The sequence below is a fragment of the Crocodylus porosus genome, unplaced genomic scaffold (assembly GCF_001723895.1).
Source record: "Crocodylus porosus isolate Cpor-Errol unplaced genomic scaffold, CroPor_comp1, whole genome shotgun sequence".
NCBI lineage: Eukaryota > Metazoa > Chordata > Crocodylia > Crocodylidae > Crocodylus > Crocodylus porosus.
Window position 1 is genome coordinate 28435254 of NW_017728914.1, and position 18872 is coordinate 28454125.

At 39.7% G+C, this 18872-nt stretch overlaps 1 protein-coding gene across 6 annotated transcripts in view; it reads right to left on the reverse strand.

The window, feature by feature from the left end:
• Positions 1-5818: 5818 nt before the first annotated feature.
• The window catches only part of CDKL3 (cyclin dependent kinase like 3), a 28874-nt gene continuing 15820 nt past the window's right edge, over positions 5819-18872 (reverse strand). For 2 of the 6 annotated variants that reach the window (XM_019535084.1, XM_019535079.1), the window contains 6 exons: positions 14126-14279; positions 10833-11167; positions 10342-10492; positions 8774-8936; positions 8004-8101; positions 5819-6113 (listed from right to left, as the gene is read on the reverse strand). In XM_019535084.1, the coding sequence (XP_019390629.1) occupies positions 6066-6113; positions 8004-8101; positions 8774-8936; positions 10342-10492; positions 10833-11167; positions 14126-14279 (949 nt within the window). In that variant the 3' untranslated portion in view covers positions 5819-6065. The remainder of the gene's footprint in view (positions 6114-8003; positions 8102-8773; positions 8937-10341; positions 10493-10832; positions 11168-14125; positions 14280-18872) is intronic. The other 4 variants (XM_019535081.1, XM_019535082.1, XM_019535080.1 and 1 more) reach the window with 4 other exon arrangements.

Consider the following 18872-nt stretch of genomic DNA (forward strand, 5'->3'; position numbering starts at 1 on the left):
TCACCTGGACTTTCAAATTAATATATGATTTAGATTATTGTAACAACTTATCACCACAATGTTTCCTTATAAATATAATAGGAAAACGTATTTTATGAAAACAGTTCTGAAATGGATTTCATACCGGAGACATGGCACTTTCTTAAAAAAGAAAGAATTGGTTTCTAGCTCCCATTATTCTGCATTCCCATTAAGTGTGCATTCAACTCCCATTATTCTACATTGTCAGGAGAGAACCATGACAGGATTAAAGCGTGCAATTTGTTCTAATGTAAGAATAACAGCAGCTTTATATAAAATCTGCTAGAAAGACTTCATATGTCTTATTTACTGCTTATAGATCCCTTTGAGATGCACATCTAGAGAGCAGTTCAGACAATCTGACTGAGGAACAAATGTGATTATTATTAGAACTGGGTTTCAGAGTTCACTTCAATCCAGCCATCACAGTGATCAACTCTGTTCAATCAAAACTCACTTCTCTGTTCAAGGATCCTATTTATTTTCTTGTATTTTTAAGGAAAATACTGAAGGTGGCTGATTTACTGCCTTAAATAAACTTGGTCATTTTCTTATTAAAAAGTTGACTCCAAGTAAGCTACGTTACAGTCAAGGCAGATTGTTAAAACAAAACCAAAGACCTTTAATTGCCATTAATACTTAAAAAAGCAGGATTGTGTAAATGACTGTAGTACTCTGAGGGCTACAAGTACATAGATTCAACCCACTCAAAAAGCACCTGTTTCTAAGCTGTTTGTACCCAAAAGCTTGCAAAGAACAATTTTTCCAACTATTTAGTTGGTCTAATAAAAGATACCACTCACCCAAAGACCCTTGTCTGCCTGTGTCCTTAGACCAACACAGCTACAACCAACAACCCAGTTTCTAAGGTAGCACCCAACACAGGACAATGGGATTTCTAGGCAAGGAAGTGACTATTTTTCCACTTCACACACTCAAGGAAATTTTTTTTTTATTTTTAAGGCTACTCCAGAGCAATGGCTTCTAGTAGACTGAAACCCCATACATAACAGATGTTTGCAGGCTGGAACATAAAACATACCTGTGCATCTAAATCACTTTTGGTCTGCTTTTTATGATGCAACTGTGAATTGTGCTTATCTTTTTGTAATTAAAGAATGGAACAGATGGTGAAGACTTAAAGTGGTGCATTCACTAAATTCACTTAAAGTAGGTTTATATGTTAATTGTATATAACGGGAGTTTTGCTTCAGTGAAACAGAACTGGAAAGAGTCTCAACCTCAGGAATTGCTTACTATATGAGATGCTTCACTGTGAACAGATTCCACTATATGTCACTGAGTCAGACTCTGAATATGTGCCAAATACCGATCATACGACCAGCTTAATGGAAGAAGGGCATTTCTTCATGCCAGTATGTATCTATCACATTCCCTCATAGATCAAATTCCCTCATAGATCTGTGGCTTTTGTGTAGAATAAAGGGAAAACAATGGCACCTGACTGAATATTTGAAAAAACAAATGAGGGAGCTGTTGTAGAATCAAAACCAAGTATAAATGAACTTTTGATGCTTATAATTAAAATAATCATTACCAGTAACAAAGTTTTCTCCTAACAGCAGGGACACCTGCAGCCTTGAGATTCAAGTAGGAAGGAAGCCAGTTCGAACAGGCCAAATTCTGATACTGATGAAGTCAGTGGATATTTTTCCAGTGGTTAAGTTGGGACCAGTATCAGGCAAGCAATCTGCAAAGAATTCCCCACCGGCTAATCCATAGAGGTGGAGTAGCTGAGATCCACATGCGCTCATTCACCCCCAAACTCCTTTCCCTGCTTGCAGGCAAACACCAGACCCTCCACTTAGGTGGTTAATAATAAACAAGGGGTATAGAAACAATATTTCCTGAAGACATTTGAAAATGCTACGTGATAATTTTAGAGAACTCATTTTAAAATGCTAATTTTGAAGGGCTCAACACTGGAATGTTAAAACTTTAATCATAGAATAAACTCTCTGAAAATGTTCTTGTAAGAGGCAGGCTTGTCACAATGCCCCAAGAGGAAGCTGGGAGATGTAAACTTTCTCCAGGTTTATAGAAGCTGCTTACTGAAAGGTTACCATCTTCGACTGCTCATTTGAATTTTACAGGCCTTTTAAGTTACACCTAACTCAAATGGAGTTTCAGTTTGTACAGCTCACAGAGGAAGACACAATGGAAAGCACAGTAATATATTCCACAAATAGCAGTGGGACTGTGTTAAGTATTCCTGGATGTCAGGAAGTGCTTTTCTTTACATTAGAAACTTGTCTGCACTAAATATTTTGGGGGGACTGAATGCTTCTATTGAAAAAGCCTGGAGCAAGGTTTTGGCAAGTATTTCACAATAATGAATCTATGCCCAGCTCCAGCTATAGATGCATAATACCCATCTCCCAAGCAACTCATCCACAAGTGGCATAGCTTTGATCTGCATTTATCTGCATACAAAGGAAACTACTCCCATATGCAGTTTTTAGGATGGATGAGCTCATGAAAAATGGCACCAGAAAGCACACAAAAGACCCAGAAGTGCAAATTTATCCCTGGCATAATTTTTATCCCAGTGAAAAAAAATTACAGATTAATTTATCCCAGTGATTAGTGAGAAAAGGAATGAAAGGGCTAGCCACACCATCTGCCTTTTAATTATATTTAACTCATTGTAATATCACTATTTCATAGACATTTGGGCTGGAAGGGACCTCAGAAGATCATCGAGTCCAGCCCCCCCACCCAAAGGGCAGGAAGTCAGCTGGGGTCATAGGATCCCAGCAAGATAAGCATCCAATTTGCTCTTGCATTGTGTTCTGTAGAAACAAGTGAGAGGACTGTGAATCAAACTAATCTCTACAGACCTCAAAAAATTGTTTCAATTTTTAATAATGCTGTTTTTATCTGTCTGGTTCACGTAGAGAATAATAAGAAAACGTTTTATTAATATGTACTTCTTATTTGTTATCTGGTCCCCAAGGTTCCCAGATCAACATATAAACATGCACAAAGTTTCACAACACTGTGGTAATGCAGGAGAAGTGGGTTACAGGGAAGTGAAAATCTGCTGAACATCTCACGTACCATCTGCGGCACAAAATAGAGGCAGTAAGATTTAGTGGATAGAGCCTGCAGCTGAATCAGGCCTGACATCGTCTTACTGGCCCTGACACTACTGCTGCAGGATGTTGGGCAAATCTTTTCATCCCTCTGTGCCTTCATCTCCCTCCTTGGCCAGTTAGGCATTTCATCTGTACAACACAGAATAAATGGTGCTGATTGAAGCCTCTGTGTGCCACTAAACACAAACAAGTAACCCTGTTTTGTGCTTTTACCACTACACTGTGCTGTCCCTGCTTGTAACCCAAGGGTCCTCCTTTTCAGATAAATATTCACAAAATATAGATGTTGTTACTAAATAGAGTTTCTCATATGGCATCAGATGCACTTTAAATTAAAAAAAATAAATTAAAAAAAAAATCAGTTTATAGGATAACTAGCAGCTGTATGCCAGTGACTCACAGGAAGCTCCCAGTTCTGAATTTTGAGTGGATATTTGTATTCTGATGTAATTTTGTCTCATCACAACCTGCAGGAGCTCTGCATGAAATAGCACAAAGAACACAGTTACCCATCCCGTGGTTTCTGAGCCAACAAGCCCAAAATACTTGCATTAGAAAAATGACTATTTTGTTAGAGCTGCTATTTCATTTTTGTAACATGCTCTTCCTTTGTGAAAGTTCATAGGTTGCAAAAGATTCACATCTGAAAAATACAATTCTAGTTACCAGGTCCTCAAAAAAAACAATACAGGAAAGGAAGTGTGTTCCACTGTTATTCAGAATATCAGATTTCAAGGTAATGCCTGTCTAGCATGGTGCAGTTCTTGGATTTTTAACCACCAGATTTTGATACTGGAATCTTTTATGGTTCTGCGCTGTGCAACACCATATGTAGAGATTAACACCATAATGCTCATCCTTCTTCAGAAACAAATAGGGAAGGAAAAAGTAAAAATGTAACACCTTTCAGAATACAGCCTCTAATTTCTTGTTAAGTCTCTCTCAAAGAGATCATTATTTGTAATTCTGTGAGTTGGAACGTGCTTGTAGCTGTGACAATAAACGTAATAAGTGCTCTTGAACAGGGTGGTTACTTTTGTATTACTCATACAGTCCTTTTCTCAACCGTACATTTTTGCCTTGAGGGATGTTCCTGTCTCTGTCCATGACGTCTAACAGCATTCTTGTTATACTGGTTAGCTCTGTAGGGTGGAGGTAGGTAGAAACTATACACGCAGATACCAATAACTTAATTTCTTGAGGACAAAATTTCTTAAGACACTGGCTCACAGGTTATAGTAATTATCACGTCTTCTTATAGTCATTACCAGGTCCTGTCAAAATACTATATTTAACAGAACGGGGCAAACTGAACACTATTCCAGATGAGCCCAAACATTAACCCTCTGTGGGAAAGCTGTTTTCAACTAATGCCTATTACATAGTGCTTTTCCTCACTAGGTTTCAGCTGGCTTTGCAGAGGTTTGTTTGTCATTTCAAGGTGGGGAATCAGATCTGAAATGGCAAAGTGAATTGGTCAAGATCATCCAACAGGCCAATAGCAGGGCCAGGCATCAAACTTGGATAGCCTGTCTAGTACAGCCACAGTAACTAGAAAACCTTTGATTTCTTGTTCTTAGAGCATGCACTAATTCCTTTTTTCTCCAAAGACCATGTTTTGGAGCCTCATAGCTGCCATTTTTCCCTCTGAAGATCTTCAAAGTATGTTGTGCTGATGTCAGTGATATAATGATGCAGCCAGGCACCCAAGGCACAGGGGCTGTGGTGACTTAGCATTTGCCACCAGCACAGTCACACAGCTGTCAGCTTTTTTGTCGTCTCTCTCCCCACCAAGTCAGTGCCCAGAGTGGTTGCCTGGTCGCCCCACCCTAGTTATACCACTAGCTGATGCTCCCCTACTCTTCTCTAGTGGTGTTGGGTATTGTAAATCTACTGCTTTGGTCCCCTTTTCTAAGACAGTCTCTTCTAGATTTGGCAGCAACTATCACCCCAATCACTATACATTCTATTCCCCAAAATGCATTTTGGGGCCTGGACAGGCAGTGCCCTGGGAAAGGTCTTGCATCTAAATAATCCAAATCCAAAACTCAGCACAGTCTCTGGCTCCTGCCCTTCCTATGCAAGCCCTGCATATGGAAACGTCAGGGTTCAATGCTGGAGGGCAGTGGATCATCCTGCACACACAAGATAGGAATTCCAAAGATGCTGGCTACACCTTAGTGATGTCACTACACATCTGCCTAAAATAAATCTGCTTTGGGCAACAGACTGTAAAATTTATCTGCACTTGTGTAAAGATGTATACCAAAGCTGAGATAACCCACAAAAGCATCTGTTTCTTACTGCTGTGAGTATCAAGCACATTCTCTGCACTTAAATTTGCCAAGACCTCACAACAGTTAGGGTCTCACTGCTGCTTAACAGACTTACAGCAAGTCACAAGGTAATACTATGAGGTTGAATGGGCCTTGATGCATTTACATTTTTGTTTAATAGATTAAAGGCAAACAATACTCATTAACCCAATTTTGACTGTTTCCTCAAAATCTACTTTTTAAAAATATTGCTGCTTGTCAATTTTCAGCAGTCATTATATTAAATAGCCATATAATCATATAGACACTTTTAATAAACATCCCATACATAACCAAAGTTGACTGTACTTTCCTTGTTTGGTTTCTTTTCACTAAATATTTTATTGCCAAGTTTTCTTTTTTACTTGTCTCCTATGCGGTATAAAGACAAAAGGAAAATTAGGGACCTTATAAGATGGTTTCATCTCCCAACACATACTGGAGGAAGGGCATCCCAGAAAGCATTTGCTGGTTCAGTATTTACAGATTTTAGATGTTGAAGCTACTGATTTGCATTGACAGTATAAGGAAGTCTGATGTCCTCCTGTTTATTGTAGTCTTAACAGTTTGGGAAAAAGACAAAAGCAAGGAATAAAAGGTAATCCTGTATTCAGCCAGGTAGTGATGATCTAACAGCTTTCCTAGTGGCTCCCGTGACCTGGAAAATACAAATTAAAGTTGGTTAATGGGAGACTTTGAAATGCATAATAAGAAATAAGAAGTAGGGCAGCAAGAACCAGGATGTGATTCCTAATTCCTGTAATATCCAGAGCTGTTTCATAAAAGGATTCCAGCTCTCAGCTTCATGCTCTCCTCCAATCTAGACGGCTGAGTTCTACCCGTCTTACCAAATCAGCTGCACAAATGAAATTTTGAAATATTTGTAGGCATCTAGCAATACAACAGCTTATTATAAGGAATCTAAGGGTCAACAGATAATCCTAAACAGTACCATGCTGAGGTGAATAGAGCAGGCCCCATGTACACAAATTTCCCATCAGCTTCAAATTAAGGATGTGGGGGTGGCCGTATAATTTCTTTCTGCTATTTATTTTTCCTGCTCCCGCTTCCTTCCGCCCCCTTCACATGCAATTTACATTCAGTTTGCACACCCACCAAATGCCAAATTGATTCAAATTGCCCAGCACCTCTTGCACCCACTTGTACATGATGTGAAATTTGTTTACATGCTGCTGAAGATGACCACAGTAACAAAAGCAGGACTGGCAAAGGAAATAACAGCAGCTCTTTTTAGGCTATTATCATCTGTTCGTCTTGCCTCTGTCTCTTGAAGTAGACTTTGCACAGATGCATACTACTGTTGTCAAACCTGCAGTATCATGCAAATTCCTCAGACATATATAGACTGATTCCATTAATCCATGGGTTAAGTACATTCAGATATGCATATAGCAGAAACAAAGTTAAAATACTATCAGGATTCTAATGTTTCTTTTATATACCGAAAGACTACATTCATTTTATGAACTATTAGTTTGACACCTATTTGACTAAAGTGAAGGTTTATAATAAATGTTTCAAAACATTAGCAGTGTATGAACTGAGCCAGACTTATTATTCTTTCTAAGAATTACACACCTAAAGAAATATTTATTAAAAATGCTTTCTTGTCTGGAAGCATATATATCAGTTGCAGCTTAGGGTGAACATTATGGTACACTACAATATAAAGGTAATAGACAGGCTACTAATGATAGCATTCCCTGCAGATACTGTAACAGTACTGCTGAAACTAGTACTTGGTTGTACTCTATGTAGTTGCAGGAAAAATAACCTCTCTGTCTTTTTAACATTAGTCTTATTTCATTAAAAGTTTCCTAGCCCTTTTCCGTTAGGGAACATATGTTGTCATGTAACAGCATCCTGTAGAAACCTGCTGATTTTCCCTTAAAATAATTTATCAATGCTATGACCAACATATTATAAAAATCTCCAGGGAAGAATATATGTACACTTATGAAATGTGTAAAATGATAGTATTGTATGAAAGGTTCATAGAAAAGCAGATATTTACTGTACAATGGTTTTGCTGTCTCTCAAAACACATGCTGATAGACTGCTTATTCTAAATTTGGCAGATTGGTTTTATTTTCATTTCATATATTTCCTGTATTCTAAAAATGAAACTGAAATTAGCGGACTGGCTACAGATTCTTTGTCCAGCTACCTTCATATGAACACAACTTCCCTGCACAAAGTGCTAAGAGTTTTTGCAAGGCAGTGTGATCTGCTACAAGATATACCGTGTCAGGTTTAAAGCTGATGCTTTTAACCATTATCAAAAACTTTCTCCACTAGCATGAATTGAATAGCTACAGAGACTGCACCCAGCTTGAAGGCCGCCAGGTGAACAGTGACATTATATGCAATATATTGTTTTCAATGAGATCTTGATTTTAGTTTATATCCAGTTGCAACTACAGTGACTGATGGAAAAGAAAAAGAAAGGAATTGTCCTCATACTTGTGCAGTGAGTCAAGAGCCCTGCCTGCCTGACCTCCTAACTAAGTAAACAATATTAATTTACCTCTTGCTTTTCTGGATTCTGATCCACATTTAGTAAAGATGGTATTTTAGATACTTCAGATTTTCTTGATTCCTTCTTCCACACTTTTACCTGTTTAACTTTTACAGACAGATACCTAATCATTTCCAGGCTTCATATTTTTAACTTCCCATGTGCTCCTTCACTTTCTTCTGTGCTTAATTCAATTACTTTGCAAACAACGATGAACCCAAAAACAAAGTCATACTGAAGATTCAGTGTGATAATAAAAGGGAGGCAGCATGCCAAAGAATGTTATGCTGCTGGACTGAATATGAACATTTTAATTCAGGTTCTGACTGATTTAATTAAACCTAGATGCAAGACCTGTTGCCAAGGCTTTGCATTTGACTACACACCTGCTTGCTACTGGTCAAACCAGTCTCTAGAAAACATGGTAAAACCACTAAGGCAGGCTCAATTGTCTGGCATCTCACACACCCAGAAATACAAAGAAAATGAAATGACTGCTCACAAAAAAAATCCAAACTATTTTTAGGCTTGTTTAGTATGTCATAAACACGTTATCATTTTAAATGGCTATTCTAATTTTGATCCAAAATTTTGGGATTTGAGGAATATTACTACAATCTAAAGATCACATCAGTGCACAATCTTATGAGGTGCATTTTTTCTCAGCATTTTCTACCTAAATTACATACTGGTATTTAGTTGTCAGTTAACTAACTCGTATCTGCAGCTAGTACTTGTTGCAGATTTACAAAATAAAAAAAACAGTCATTGTGTCATACCTTCCATTCCTTTGAGATCCTTTTGTTGTGGTGTTATTGGCAGCTCTGGGAAGTGAACATCTGTTTTCTCAGATTTAGAAATATTACGTTTCTTTCGGTGTGTGTTGACTATTGTATCAGTCTGAGAAGCTAGATCATATAGCGTGACTTTTTCTATTGGAGTCTAAATAGAAAAACCACAAGATGCCCAAGGATAGATGTAGCGTGGCCATTACTTACCATTATCTTACGATTTTCAAGAGGTTAGTGCCAGCTAAACAGGCCAAAATAAATTAAAACGTCAAAGTCCAAATTCAATAACATTCTAAAAAGATCTTCACATGCTACACACATGGTAGCTGCCGCGTAGAGGGGGCACAGGGGGGCATATGCCCCCCCTAAAATTGGCTGCCACTGATGCCCGTGTCATCATCTGTGGGCAGTTGCTACCTGCCACCCCCTGCTGGCCACTGACGCACCCCCACTGCCGACACTACTGCCAAACAACTGCGGGCAGTTGCTGTGCCCCCCCAGCCTCAGGAGGCATGCGTGGGTTCATGACACACAGTACCAGCTATGAATTATGTAATGTTCATCTTTCAAAAAAGATCTAGCGTACTGTGTCTCTTGCTTCTCTGCAAACACTGGTATTAAAAAACAACAGCGCTAGTCACCTTGTACTGTTTCACCAACTTATGACTTAAAGATGAAGGAAAGACTCAAGAATGCACTTTTCATGCCAAAAAGTGGAGCTGTCAGAATTAAGTTCTTTTATACTAATTAGAGAAAGCTTATTATAGAGAAAACAATACTAGTGAAAGAGATGGAAGTATATAACTCTTTCATAAAAATTGGGTAAAATCTTAGCTCCCTTGAAGTCAAGAGCAAAACACCCATTAATGTTAATATATTCATGACTTCACCCACTATCCAGTTTCTTTGCCTTGTTGTGTAGAGTCATCCCAACACCTGGGAGGTCTCCAGAAACCACCTGGCTTGTCCTTAAATAAGTCGTCATTGTAATATTTTAATGACGTTACAGCATGTGGACAGTAGGGATGTGAAAGGTTAAATAATTAATTGTTTAACTGATAAGGCCAGTGATGGCAAGTTAGTTTACCAGTTATTGTTAGTGCAGGGCAGGGCAGAGCCTGGCAGGGAAGGGGTGGGGTGGGGTTGTGGCAGGAAGCCATGCAATATCTGTGGCAGGGCAGGGGGCAGGCAGAGACTGGTACCCATAGCCTGAGGTTAAAGAGGAAAATAGCAGGGGGCCTAACAACTCAATTTAGCAATTAGCTGCTGTTCAAAGGTATTCCCTCCCTCCCAGCCAGGGGCTTCATGTGGGCTGTGTGGTCTGGCTGGGCTTGCCACCACCTCCTCCCCCTGCTGCCCAAGGGCCCGGGGAACGGCTCCTAGCAGCAGCTGTGTCCGAGCTACTGTTTTATCGGTTAACTGTTTAACCAATATAATTATAGAAGGTTTTTTTAAAAACAATATTTACATCCCTAATCAAAAGGAAAAGAAGAGAAATAGATGAGGGCATGAAATCGAGAAAGTCTATGTTTAAATGTTTGGGTCTGTAAACATACTTGAGTCACAGGTCCATCATCCTGCCTGGTGTTTGGACCAGTCTGTCCCATTGGCTGCCAAGGGCTCCTCCTTTTCTTTGCTTTTTCAGGAAGCCTATTCAAATCAGTAGTTTTATATACAAAATAATTCGTCAGTCCAGTGCTGAATGTCCTGATTATATAAACAATGCATTTGAAATTAGTTGGTGGCAGTATGTGTTTGGAATCAGAGCATAGATAGTGTTTATCCCAGTGTTTTGTAAGCTGCCATATAATACTAATAAAGAATACATTTCAGATGCAAAATGTCTCACCAACATTAACTAACTTGTGATAATGATATAAAAAAAAAATATTACCCCTAGTTCACAAATGAGTCACATCTGTCCTGTCCATCTAGCCCTAGGAAGGCAACACATTAATGAGCCAATTATTCATTTCACTAGGTGAACCCAGATTCATTTCAGTGCCAACTGTCTCATTTAGCCCTACCACAACAAAAACCCACTAACCTTGTATTGGAATGGGGGACGTGTGAACTGAAGTTTGCAGCAATGAGGTTCCCACATACTGGATTGATGGGAGGCATTGTTGTACAAAGCACCACAGGTGAAGGATCTTCCTTCATGATGCTAGGATCATGACTAGCTGTTGCATCAGCAATCATAGGTTTACTCTCTTGAGGGAAACTCAGAGGAACCTGTGAGGAATCGGTCCACTGAGTCCTTGCATCCTCTTGATCAGTCTTTTTCATCTCTGGAATCTCCTGTTTCCTTCCTTTCACCTTAGCACCCTTTACCTTTACACCCTTGGGTTTTTTGTCCTTTTCAATATCCTGGAAAAGATACTACATCAAAACACACAGACACTTTGACAGAACTTGTTGCTAATTTTAAGCTGGTTTTTATCATGCAAGGTGCTGAATCTCCTCTACTCCCACTGAATTCAGTAAGAGCTGGGTTCTTAGTGCGTTGCAAAACTGGATGCTATCACTGTTTTTACTTTGGAAGCTCTAAGTCCTTTCATGCCATCAAAGAAGTATTTTTAGAATTGCAAGTTCAGTTTTCTCTCAATCCTAACATCAAAGATGACATCAAATGTACGGAGGTGGCAAAATTACTTTTAACAATAATAAATGAGCATATCACTCTACCAGTTCCACTTCAAGAAGGTACCTTTTGTCATTTAATAAGTTGAAAACTTCTTTGTAAAAGTGTCAATAAAAGGACCAGGTAATATGCCAACTGTATCTGAGTAACCATTTACCTACAGCTGAAAATTAAGAAAAATAAACCAATAACCTTAAAATTAATAGCTAATGAAAACAATATTCTCTTTCTCCCAGGCCTCTTTCCCCAGGGCTAAGGTTTCCCTGCTGATGGTGATTGGCCAGAGCAGATAGGATTCAGGGTCTCAGCATGGTACAAAAGGCAAGTGACATTTCCCCCATCTCTCAAATTAAGGTCTAGCAAGCTTCTAGAGTGGCATTTGTCTCCTATGCTTCCCTTAGTTTCACTCCTGCTACATGACTGTTAAAGAACTAGAGTCCTAGGGTTGACTAGAGGATGGAAGCCAAATGAAACAAGCACGCACACAGGCCAAACAGCCACTTCCACATATAAACAGAAACGGCCTTTCCCCCTTGAAAATCTATGGCTTTATGCTTGCTCTGCTCACTAGCCAATTTCCTGTTCCCCACGGTGCGTCTCAAGTAGTATCATGGCTCTGGAGTGGGAAGCATACTGCCACTGTCACCAGAGGGAAGAAAAGAGCAGGAGATGTTCAGCAGAAAAAGACTGACCCCCACCCACTGTGTGCAAGTGTCAGAACAGTTGCAAGTATCTGGCTGGTTAGAGGCTTCCTTCCTGCTGCCGTCACGCTTGTGTCCTTGGCTTCCCACCCACACACTCAGCCCTAGCACTCTTGCCCTTTCTATCTACCTTCGCTAGACCCTAGAGAGGGGAAGGAGAGGGGAAAATATCACTTACCTGCTACAGAATCCAAAAACTTAGTAGCCCATCAGCTTCCAGCCAAAATGCCATCAGCAGAACAACCCCAGTGCAAGCTTTCAATTCAAGTAGCAAGTGACATCCTGGGAAAGACAGAAACCAGCTACATCAGACTGCTGCTTTCAGTAGCGTATCTGGGGTGACTGGGGCACCAGACCCAAGTTCTTACCTAGTGGGGGGGAGCATAAAAATAGCAGCCACTACAGCTCCTCTGCTGGCTGTGACTGTTGCCTTGTGCTTTGCTATCCAGGGCTCAAAACCGCCCAATTTACCTCTGGCTGATTGGAACACATTCCTCAAACTCCTGCTGGAGTCAGGTATTAAAAAACCTTTTTTAATTCAAATCACACATAGGGAAAGAAAATCTTAAAACTACACTTCGAAGGCACAGCTACGATTACTGTATGCACAAGCAATTAGAGAACAAAATTCTCTGGCTTTTCATTTGACTTATTTTAAGTATTTGACAGCCCCTGGTACATGGTTTACTTTTGACTGTCAGTCAATCTCTTGTTAAGTTTGAATATGTCTTTTGCCTAGCAACAGAAAAAAGAAAAACATTTTTGCAAATACATAATTTTGTTTAAAAATGACATTTAACAGTAGATCTAGAAGTAGGGTCAGCACCTAAAAGCACTTTTCATTCAACTGGATTTCCAGTTGATGGTAGTCCTTCAGGGTAGTGCAGTTTCTGGAATATTGCGTTTTCCTACTTTTCTAATATGGGGACTACTTTAGAACAAAAATAGCTTCCCATGCACCATCGTCCTTCCTCCCAGCATCTCGCTGCTTGGTTTTCATACTGTTCTAGAGATTCATTAGCTTGTCCATACATTCCCATTGTTTCCACTTATATATATTTAAAAATATTACTACATATCATGGATTACTCAACTAATAAAGAAGTCCTCAAACTTTCCCTTCAGGGAGGCGCCTGTGTTTTCATCTGTTTTTTTGGGAAAGTGTCTGGCATATTTTTGGTACCACCGTAATATGGATAATAACTTGAAAATCAAGAAAGCTTGCAGGCTCTCTCATTTGAGGAACACTTTACTAGTGTTGTAAACCACTGGTGGTGCTCTTCAGAAACAACCCTAAAAAATACAACTGGAAATAGTTATGGAATAGCTAGCAGGAAGACAAGAAAATATCCAAATGAAGTCACGCACACATGCCTTAGAAAGTCTTTGAAGCTTGATCCTTTCATCTTTTTTCATGGTATTTACACTAACTACATCTAGGTTTCAATTCAACAGAGTATTTAAGCATATGCTTAAGAGAGTGGCTCTCAACCTTTTTAGACTTGGGCACCCCTTGTTTGATTTGACACACCTGATTTCAAAAATCAATTTATTTATTATGGTCCAAGGGGCCAGGCAGTGACTAGGCAGGGAGGAGCCTGAGCCTGCATTTATTTTATCGCTTCAAGCCTCCTTATCTCCTCATACCTCATCCTGGTTGAGAATCACTGGCTTAAGTCCATCTTATTCAGCAAACTACTTTGTACTCATTCAAGTTAATGAGATATAATGCAGGCTTAAAGTTTAACTTGTATTTAACTGTTTACTGAACGGGGTGGATGGCTGAATCAGTCTTAAATATATCCAAGGCATAATAATGGATTAACAGTTTTGTTTTCTTCTGAAAATATTTGTCTCTTAAAATTAACAAGTCAAAACAATTCTTACTATAACTTTACCTATTTGCTTGAAGATATATTCCTAGTTTGTTACCTCCATAATTATACAATTCAAGATGACAACATTAACAAATATTTTAAGAAAAATAAGTCTCACCTTCACAACCACTGGACCATTCTCCATGAAATGAACATGAACTGTTCTCTTTTCATCTTTTATCAGTTCAGTCTCTTTATTATTCTCTCTGAGTTTTGATGGAGAATTTAATTTGACTTCTTGTAATAATTTCGCTTTCAGTTCTGGTAAGAATCTGATAACAAAAAATGAGACAGTCTTCTAATTTACATTATAAAGATTGCTTTCTCTTTACATTTTATGTCCAATACCTAATTAAACCTATTATTTAACAAGTTCACCTGCTAAATATCCCACAAGGAGATCTATGTATGATGCAACTAGACTTGGAAAAAACATCGGTATTAGTAAAAGGACATCCTAATCAAATTTTAACTTTTGTTCTGAAGACAAATATTTTAAAATATTATTTGCTTATGTGTATATTATGTTCCTAATAGAAAAGTATACAGTAGTTCATATTACAAAATGTACTTAGTTTGGACGGTTACATTTTGGCATTGACAAATACTCACTATTTCATTTACTGCGTTCAACAGATCAAGGAAAATTCTTAGCATAACACATTAATAAAATCCCTTTGAAGTCTGATATGGTCTGACTGATACAGGGAAGTCAGCTTTGCAGTGTTTATTATATGTCTTAAGCATTTAACCAAAAAAGAACTGGACACCAACATAATTAAGCTTAAAAAAAGGACATTTCATATAGATCTAGTCCATATGCAACTGTTTTGCATCAGGTCTATTTCTATCCACTGAACTAATTAGCACTTGGTTAGACTTCAAGCTGTAAAATATAGTGTTTCTCTTAACCATTAATTCAACTTCTATAGTTTGTTTTTTGGCCAGTAGAAATTAGCTTTGAAGAATGTGGCTAAGGCTAGACCTCTTCAGCACTACAAACAGACAAAAAATAAGTGGTTTAAATTACTGAACACATTTGCCCTAAAGGGCCAGAAATCTGAATGGAAGTTTATCTGCAAAAGTCCTTTGCATCCAAAATCCCCTATGCAAAAAAGTGAACAGAACATACTCATGGACATGTATACATATAAATACAGCTTTTAAGCATGCAGCTGATTTTCTGAGGTTGTAAAGGGACATACCATTATCGTCTGAATTAAAATGCTGCCTTTTAATCTATAAATCCCTTTGTGGTTTCTAATATTCTCCACAGGCCTGATTCAACACTTCCTGAAGTTCACAGACAAAACGGGATTTAGTTTAGATGCAAAAGCTAGTTAACTAAATTCATGAGATCATAGCATAGTGAAAAGGTTTTAGAATGATAGCAATATTGACAAACAGTAAATTAGGAATTAAAAAGTGATCACAGAAGACTGCTAATAAAATCATACATCACCCTACAACTTCATGTCCTCTACATATACAAAAAATAAACTACATTTCAAAAATGTTGGACACACTTTTTAAAATGTTCCTGGAACACATTTTTATATTCGGTCACCTGTAAAAGTAAATGTGTTATTTACCATAAATTCACCTGTACAGGGGCTGGAAAGAGCCAAAAAAACCTTAATGCGTTCTAAAATAGTTCTTTTAATCTGTGAAAGTTTCATGATCTTAAGGCAGTGATTCTCAGCCAGGGTACCTGGGCATCCTGGGGTGCTGTAATCTCAGGAAGTGTGAGGAGTTAAGCAGATAGGGGCAAACTCAGGCTCTCCCTGCCTCCCACTGTCTGGACCCTCTTCAAGGAGATAAGCACTGTAATAAATAAATTAGTTTTGAAATGGGTTGCTGCTCAATTCACAGAAGTCATGGAGAGGTGCCTTGAGTCTATAAAGATTGAGAACCACTGTCTTAAGATCCAAGGGCACTTAGCATGTGTTGAAGCAGAGCTCTGTCACGTGTGTAATTTGCACGAATTGGACCAGGCTCGATCAATTGAGTCTGCTGGAGCGTGCAAATTAGCATGCACCAGCAGCCTCCGCATCGCATATATTCAGCGTCCCTGCATTTCAAAATGGCAGTGGGGGCACTTTCACTATAGCTTGTTGAACGAGCTTTAGTTAAAGCACTCCCACCTCCATTTTTAAGTGCAGGACACTGAATACGCATGATGGTACAGGCGCTTTAATTAAAGTGTTCCCCTCCCCCCACCCTGGAGCATAAGTATAGGCTGCCTAATACTTTATAGTTAACTGAGGACAGAAGTATGAGTTTCATGACAAAGATGGGAATTTCCCCTTCCAAGAGCCATAATTTTGTTTCTAGTCCTGAAGACATTTAAGTGCAAACTTCAGTGACTAACTGTGACTGTTTAACTGGATGTGCTTAACACTCTATTTCTACTCCTCTTTATATATTTTTAAAAAATACAGAATTAAATGCAAAAACCTACTGATGTGATATTAAGGCTTAATCAGTAAATCATTATAAGAATTTCAAGAAATGCAAAATTTAAGATTTCAAAGGTTATCGTAACTTAGTCATTTTGCATATTTACTGTAATACAAAGCCTACATTAAAAAACTATTATATAGGCTGCAAAATCAAGGACTTGAAAGTTAGGACATACCAGAGTTATCACTATCCATGCAACCATAACTCACCTTCTAGCATGAGTGTACGTGTATGATACATAGGTCCGATACCAGATCAGTACCAATATAAACAAAACTGGCTGTATCTGATATCAGCCTGATGAGGTGGATAATTTGGCTGATAAATGCTCGTGCCGTGCATAGCACTCAGGCAGCAAGGAGCACAACATGCAGTGTGGAGAGCTGTCTCCAGTTGGTGAGTCTGGTGTTGTGGAAGGGTGTGGGGGGATGCAGATCAACACCCCCCCCCGCCCTGTGGTGGGGGAGGGAGCAGGGGCAGGGCCAAATGCTGCTGGGGTGGGGCGGAGCTGTGGTTTGTGATGGGGAGAGGTGGCTCCTGCCATTGCTTGCGCCCTGGGAGGGCACGGGGAGGGGGTGCCCCCCAGATCTGCACAGAGTGGGGCAGGTTGCAGCTGGGGCTGCATGGGGCTCTTCTTGGCGGGGGCCAGAGGCACTGGGAGGATGCTGCATCCACCCCAAACTTTGTTGCCGCCAGCTGGACTCGATGATCTCCCGAGGTTCCTTCCAGCCCTAATGTCTATGAAAGTATGTGTGTGTATATATCTCATCTTTTATTAAATGCCAACATACTATTTTATCTATAGCGGTGGTGCTTGAACTCCGGCCAACCAGATCGAGCCTGCAGAGCTGTGTTATTCAGCCCAGGGGTCTCCCCACAGGCTAGAAATTTGGTGGTGGGGAAGCAGTGCCAGCATTAATTGCTGTTCCACTCCTGCTAAATTTCTGGAGCCAGAGGGAGCCCTGTGGGCCAGATCCCAGGACCTGGAGTGCTAGGTTTTGCTGGTGCATGGTGGGACTGGCACACAGCGTCATCTCATGGCCATATCTGGCACACCAGGTTGGGCTGGCAAGCAGGGTCAAGCTGGTATGCGAGGTCAGGTTGTGTGAGATATTGGGCCAGAGCAGCCAGATCCAGCGTGCTGGGTTGCACCCATGAACTGACCCCATCTGTGTGATCTGACCCACAGACCAGCCCTACAGCACTCATCTTGTCTGGAGACTGGTCCTGCAACAATCATTCAGCCCACAGGGCTGAACATTTGAGCACCACTGGTCTACAATGACTTTTGCTGCATTCATCCTTAAATCAATATTTTGTTTTATCCTTATTGTCCAGTGCACACCCTACAAACCCTATAGTGCACTCTAAGCAAGCCCTGTTCTGAGGACAGAAGTATTATTTCTTTTTGGTCTTCTATACAGATAGGGAAGTGAGACAGTGGCCGCGTCTACACATGTGCTTTACTGTGGAGTAGACTACAGTAATTCGCTGCAGAGTAAAGAATCACCATCTACACACACAACGGTATTAGGCCACAGTAAACTAATTTACGCTGCAGTAAGACAGTACTATCTTATGCTGGGGTAATTTACTGTGATTAAATGAACATGTAGATGCTGACCATGAGCGCAAATTACACCCAGTTAATACAGCCAGCTGTGGGCCAGACTCCTACATGCCACCTAGTCACACAACTCTACACTTCTGGCACCATCGTGCCCCAGTTTAGCACCTCTGCTACTCTATACCACCACCTGGAGCCTGGGGCTGAACGGCTCTGGCGTAAACCGCTCTGCTCCAGCTCAAATTAATGCCAAGCCAGGTGTGTGTGTAGAAACTGCACCCAGGAGTAGTTTACTTTGGCTCCAACTGCCCTGGAGTTTATTGCTTCATATTAAATGCATGTGTAGACACACCCAGTAGGATTAAAGTAAGCGCACTAATTCTAGGGGCTCAATTTGACACACCTAGGACTATTTCTCAGAATATTTAGCAATGCATAGCAGGCTATATGTTCAGTTGACATCTCTTATTGTGCAGCACTGAAGGTCAGCATTTCCACACATCAAGTCTTGAGCGGGCAGAAAATAAGGAACACACAATTACTGGTCACCTTGAAAACTTGTGTTAAGTGATTTGTCTAGCATCCCACAGAACTGTAATAGAGGCAGAGATAGCATTCAGTTCTTTTTCTACAACAGTTGCTTTGTATAACAGAAATTCTTCCATTTATTTTGCTCTTTTAATGTTTTAGTTATATTCATGCTTTACTAGTAATAAAAAAGAACTAAGAACGAGATTACCTGATATATTTTCATTTTAAAGAAAGCTGAGAGATAATTAATTCCAACTCATATAAAGGTTACTAGCCAATTGCCCATCGAGAATGATGAAGAGGG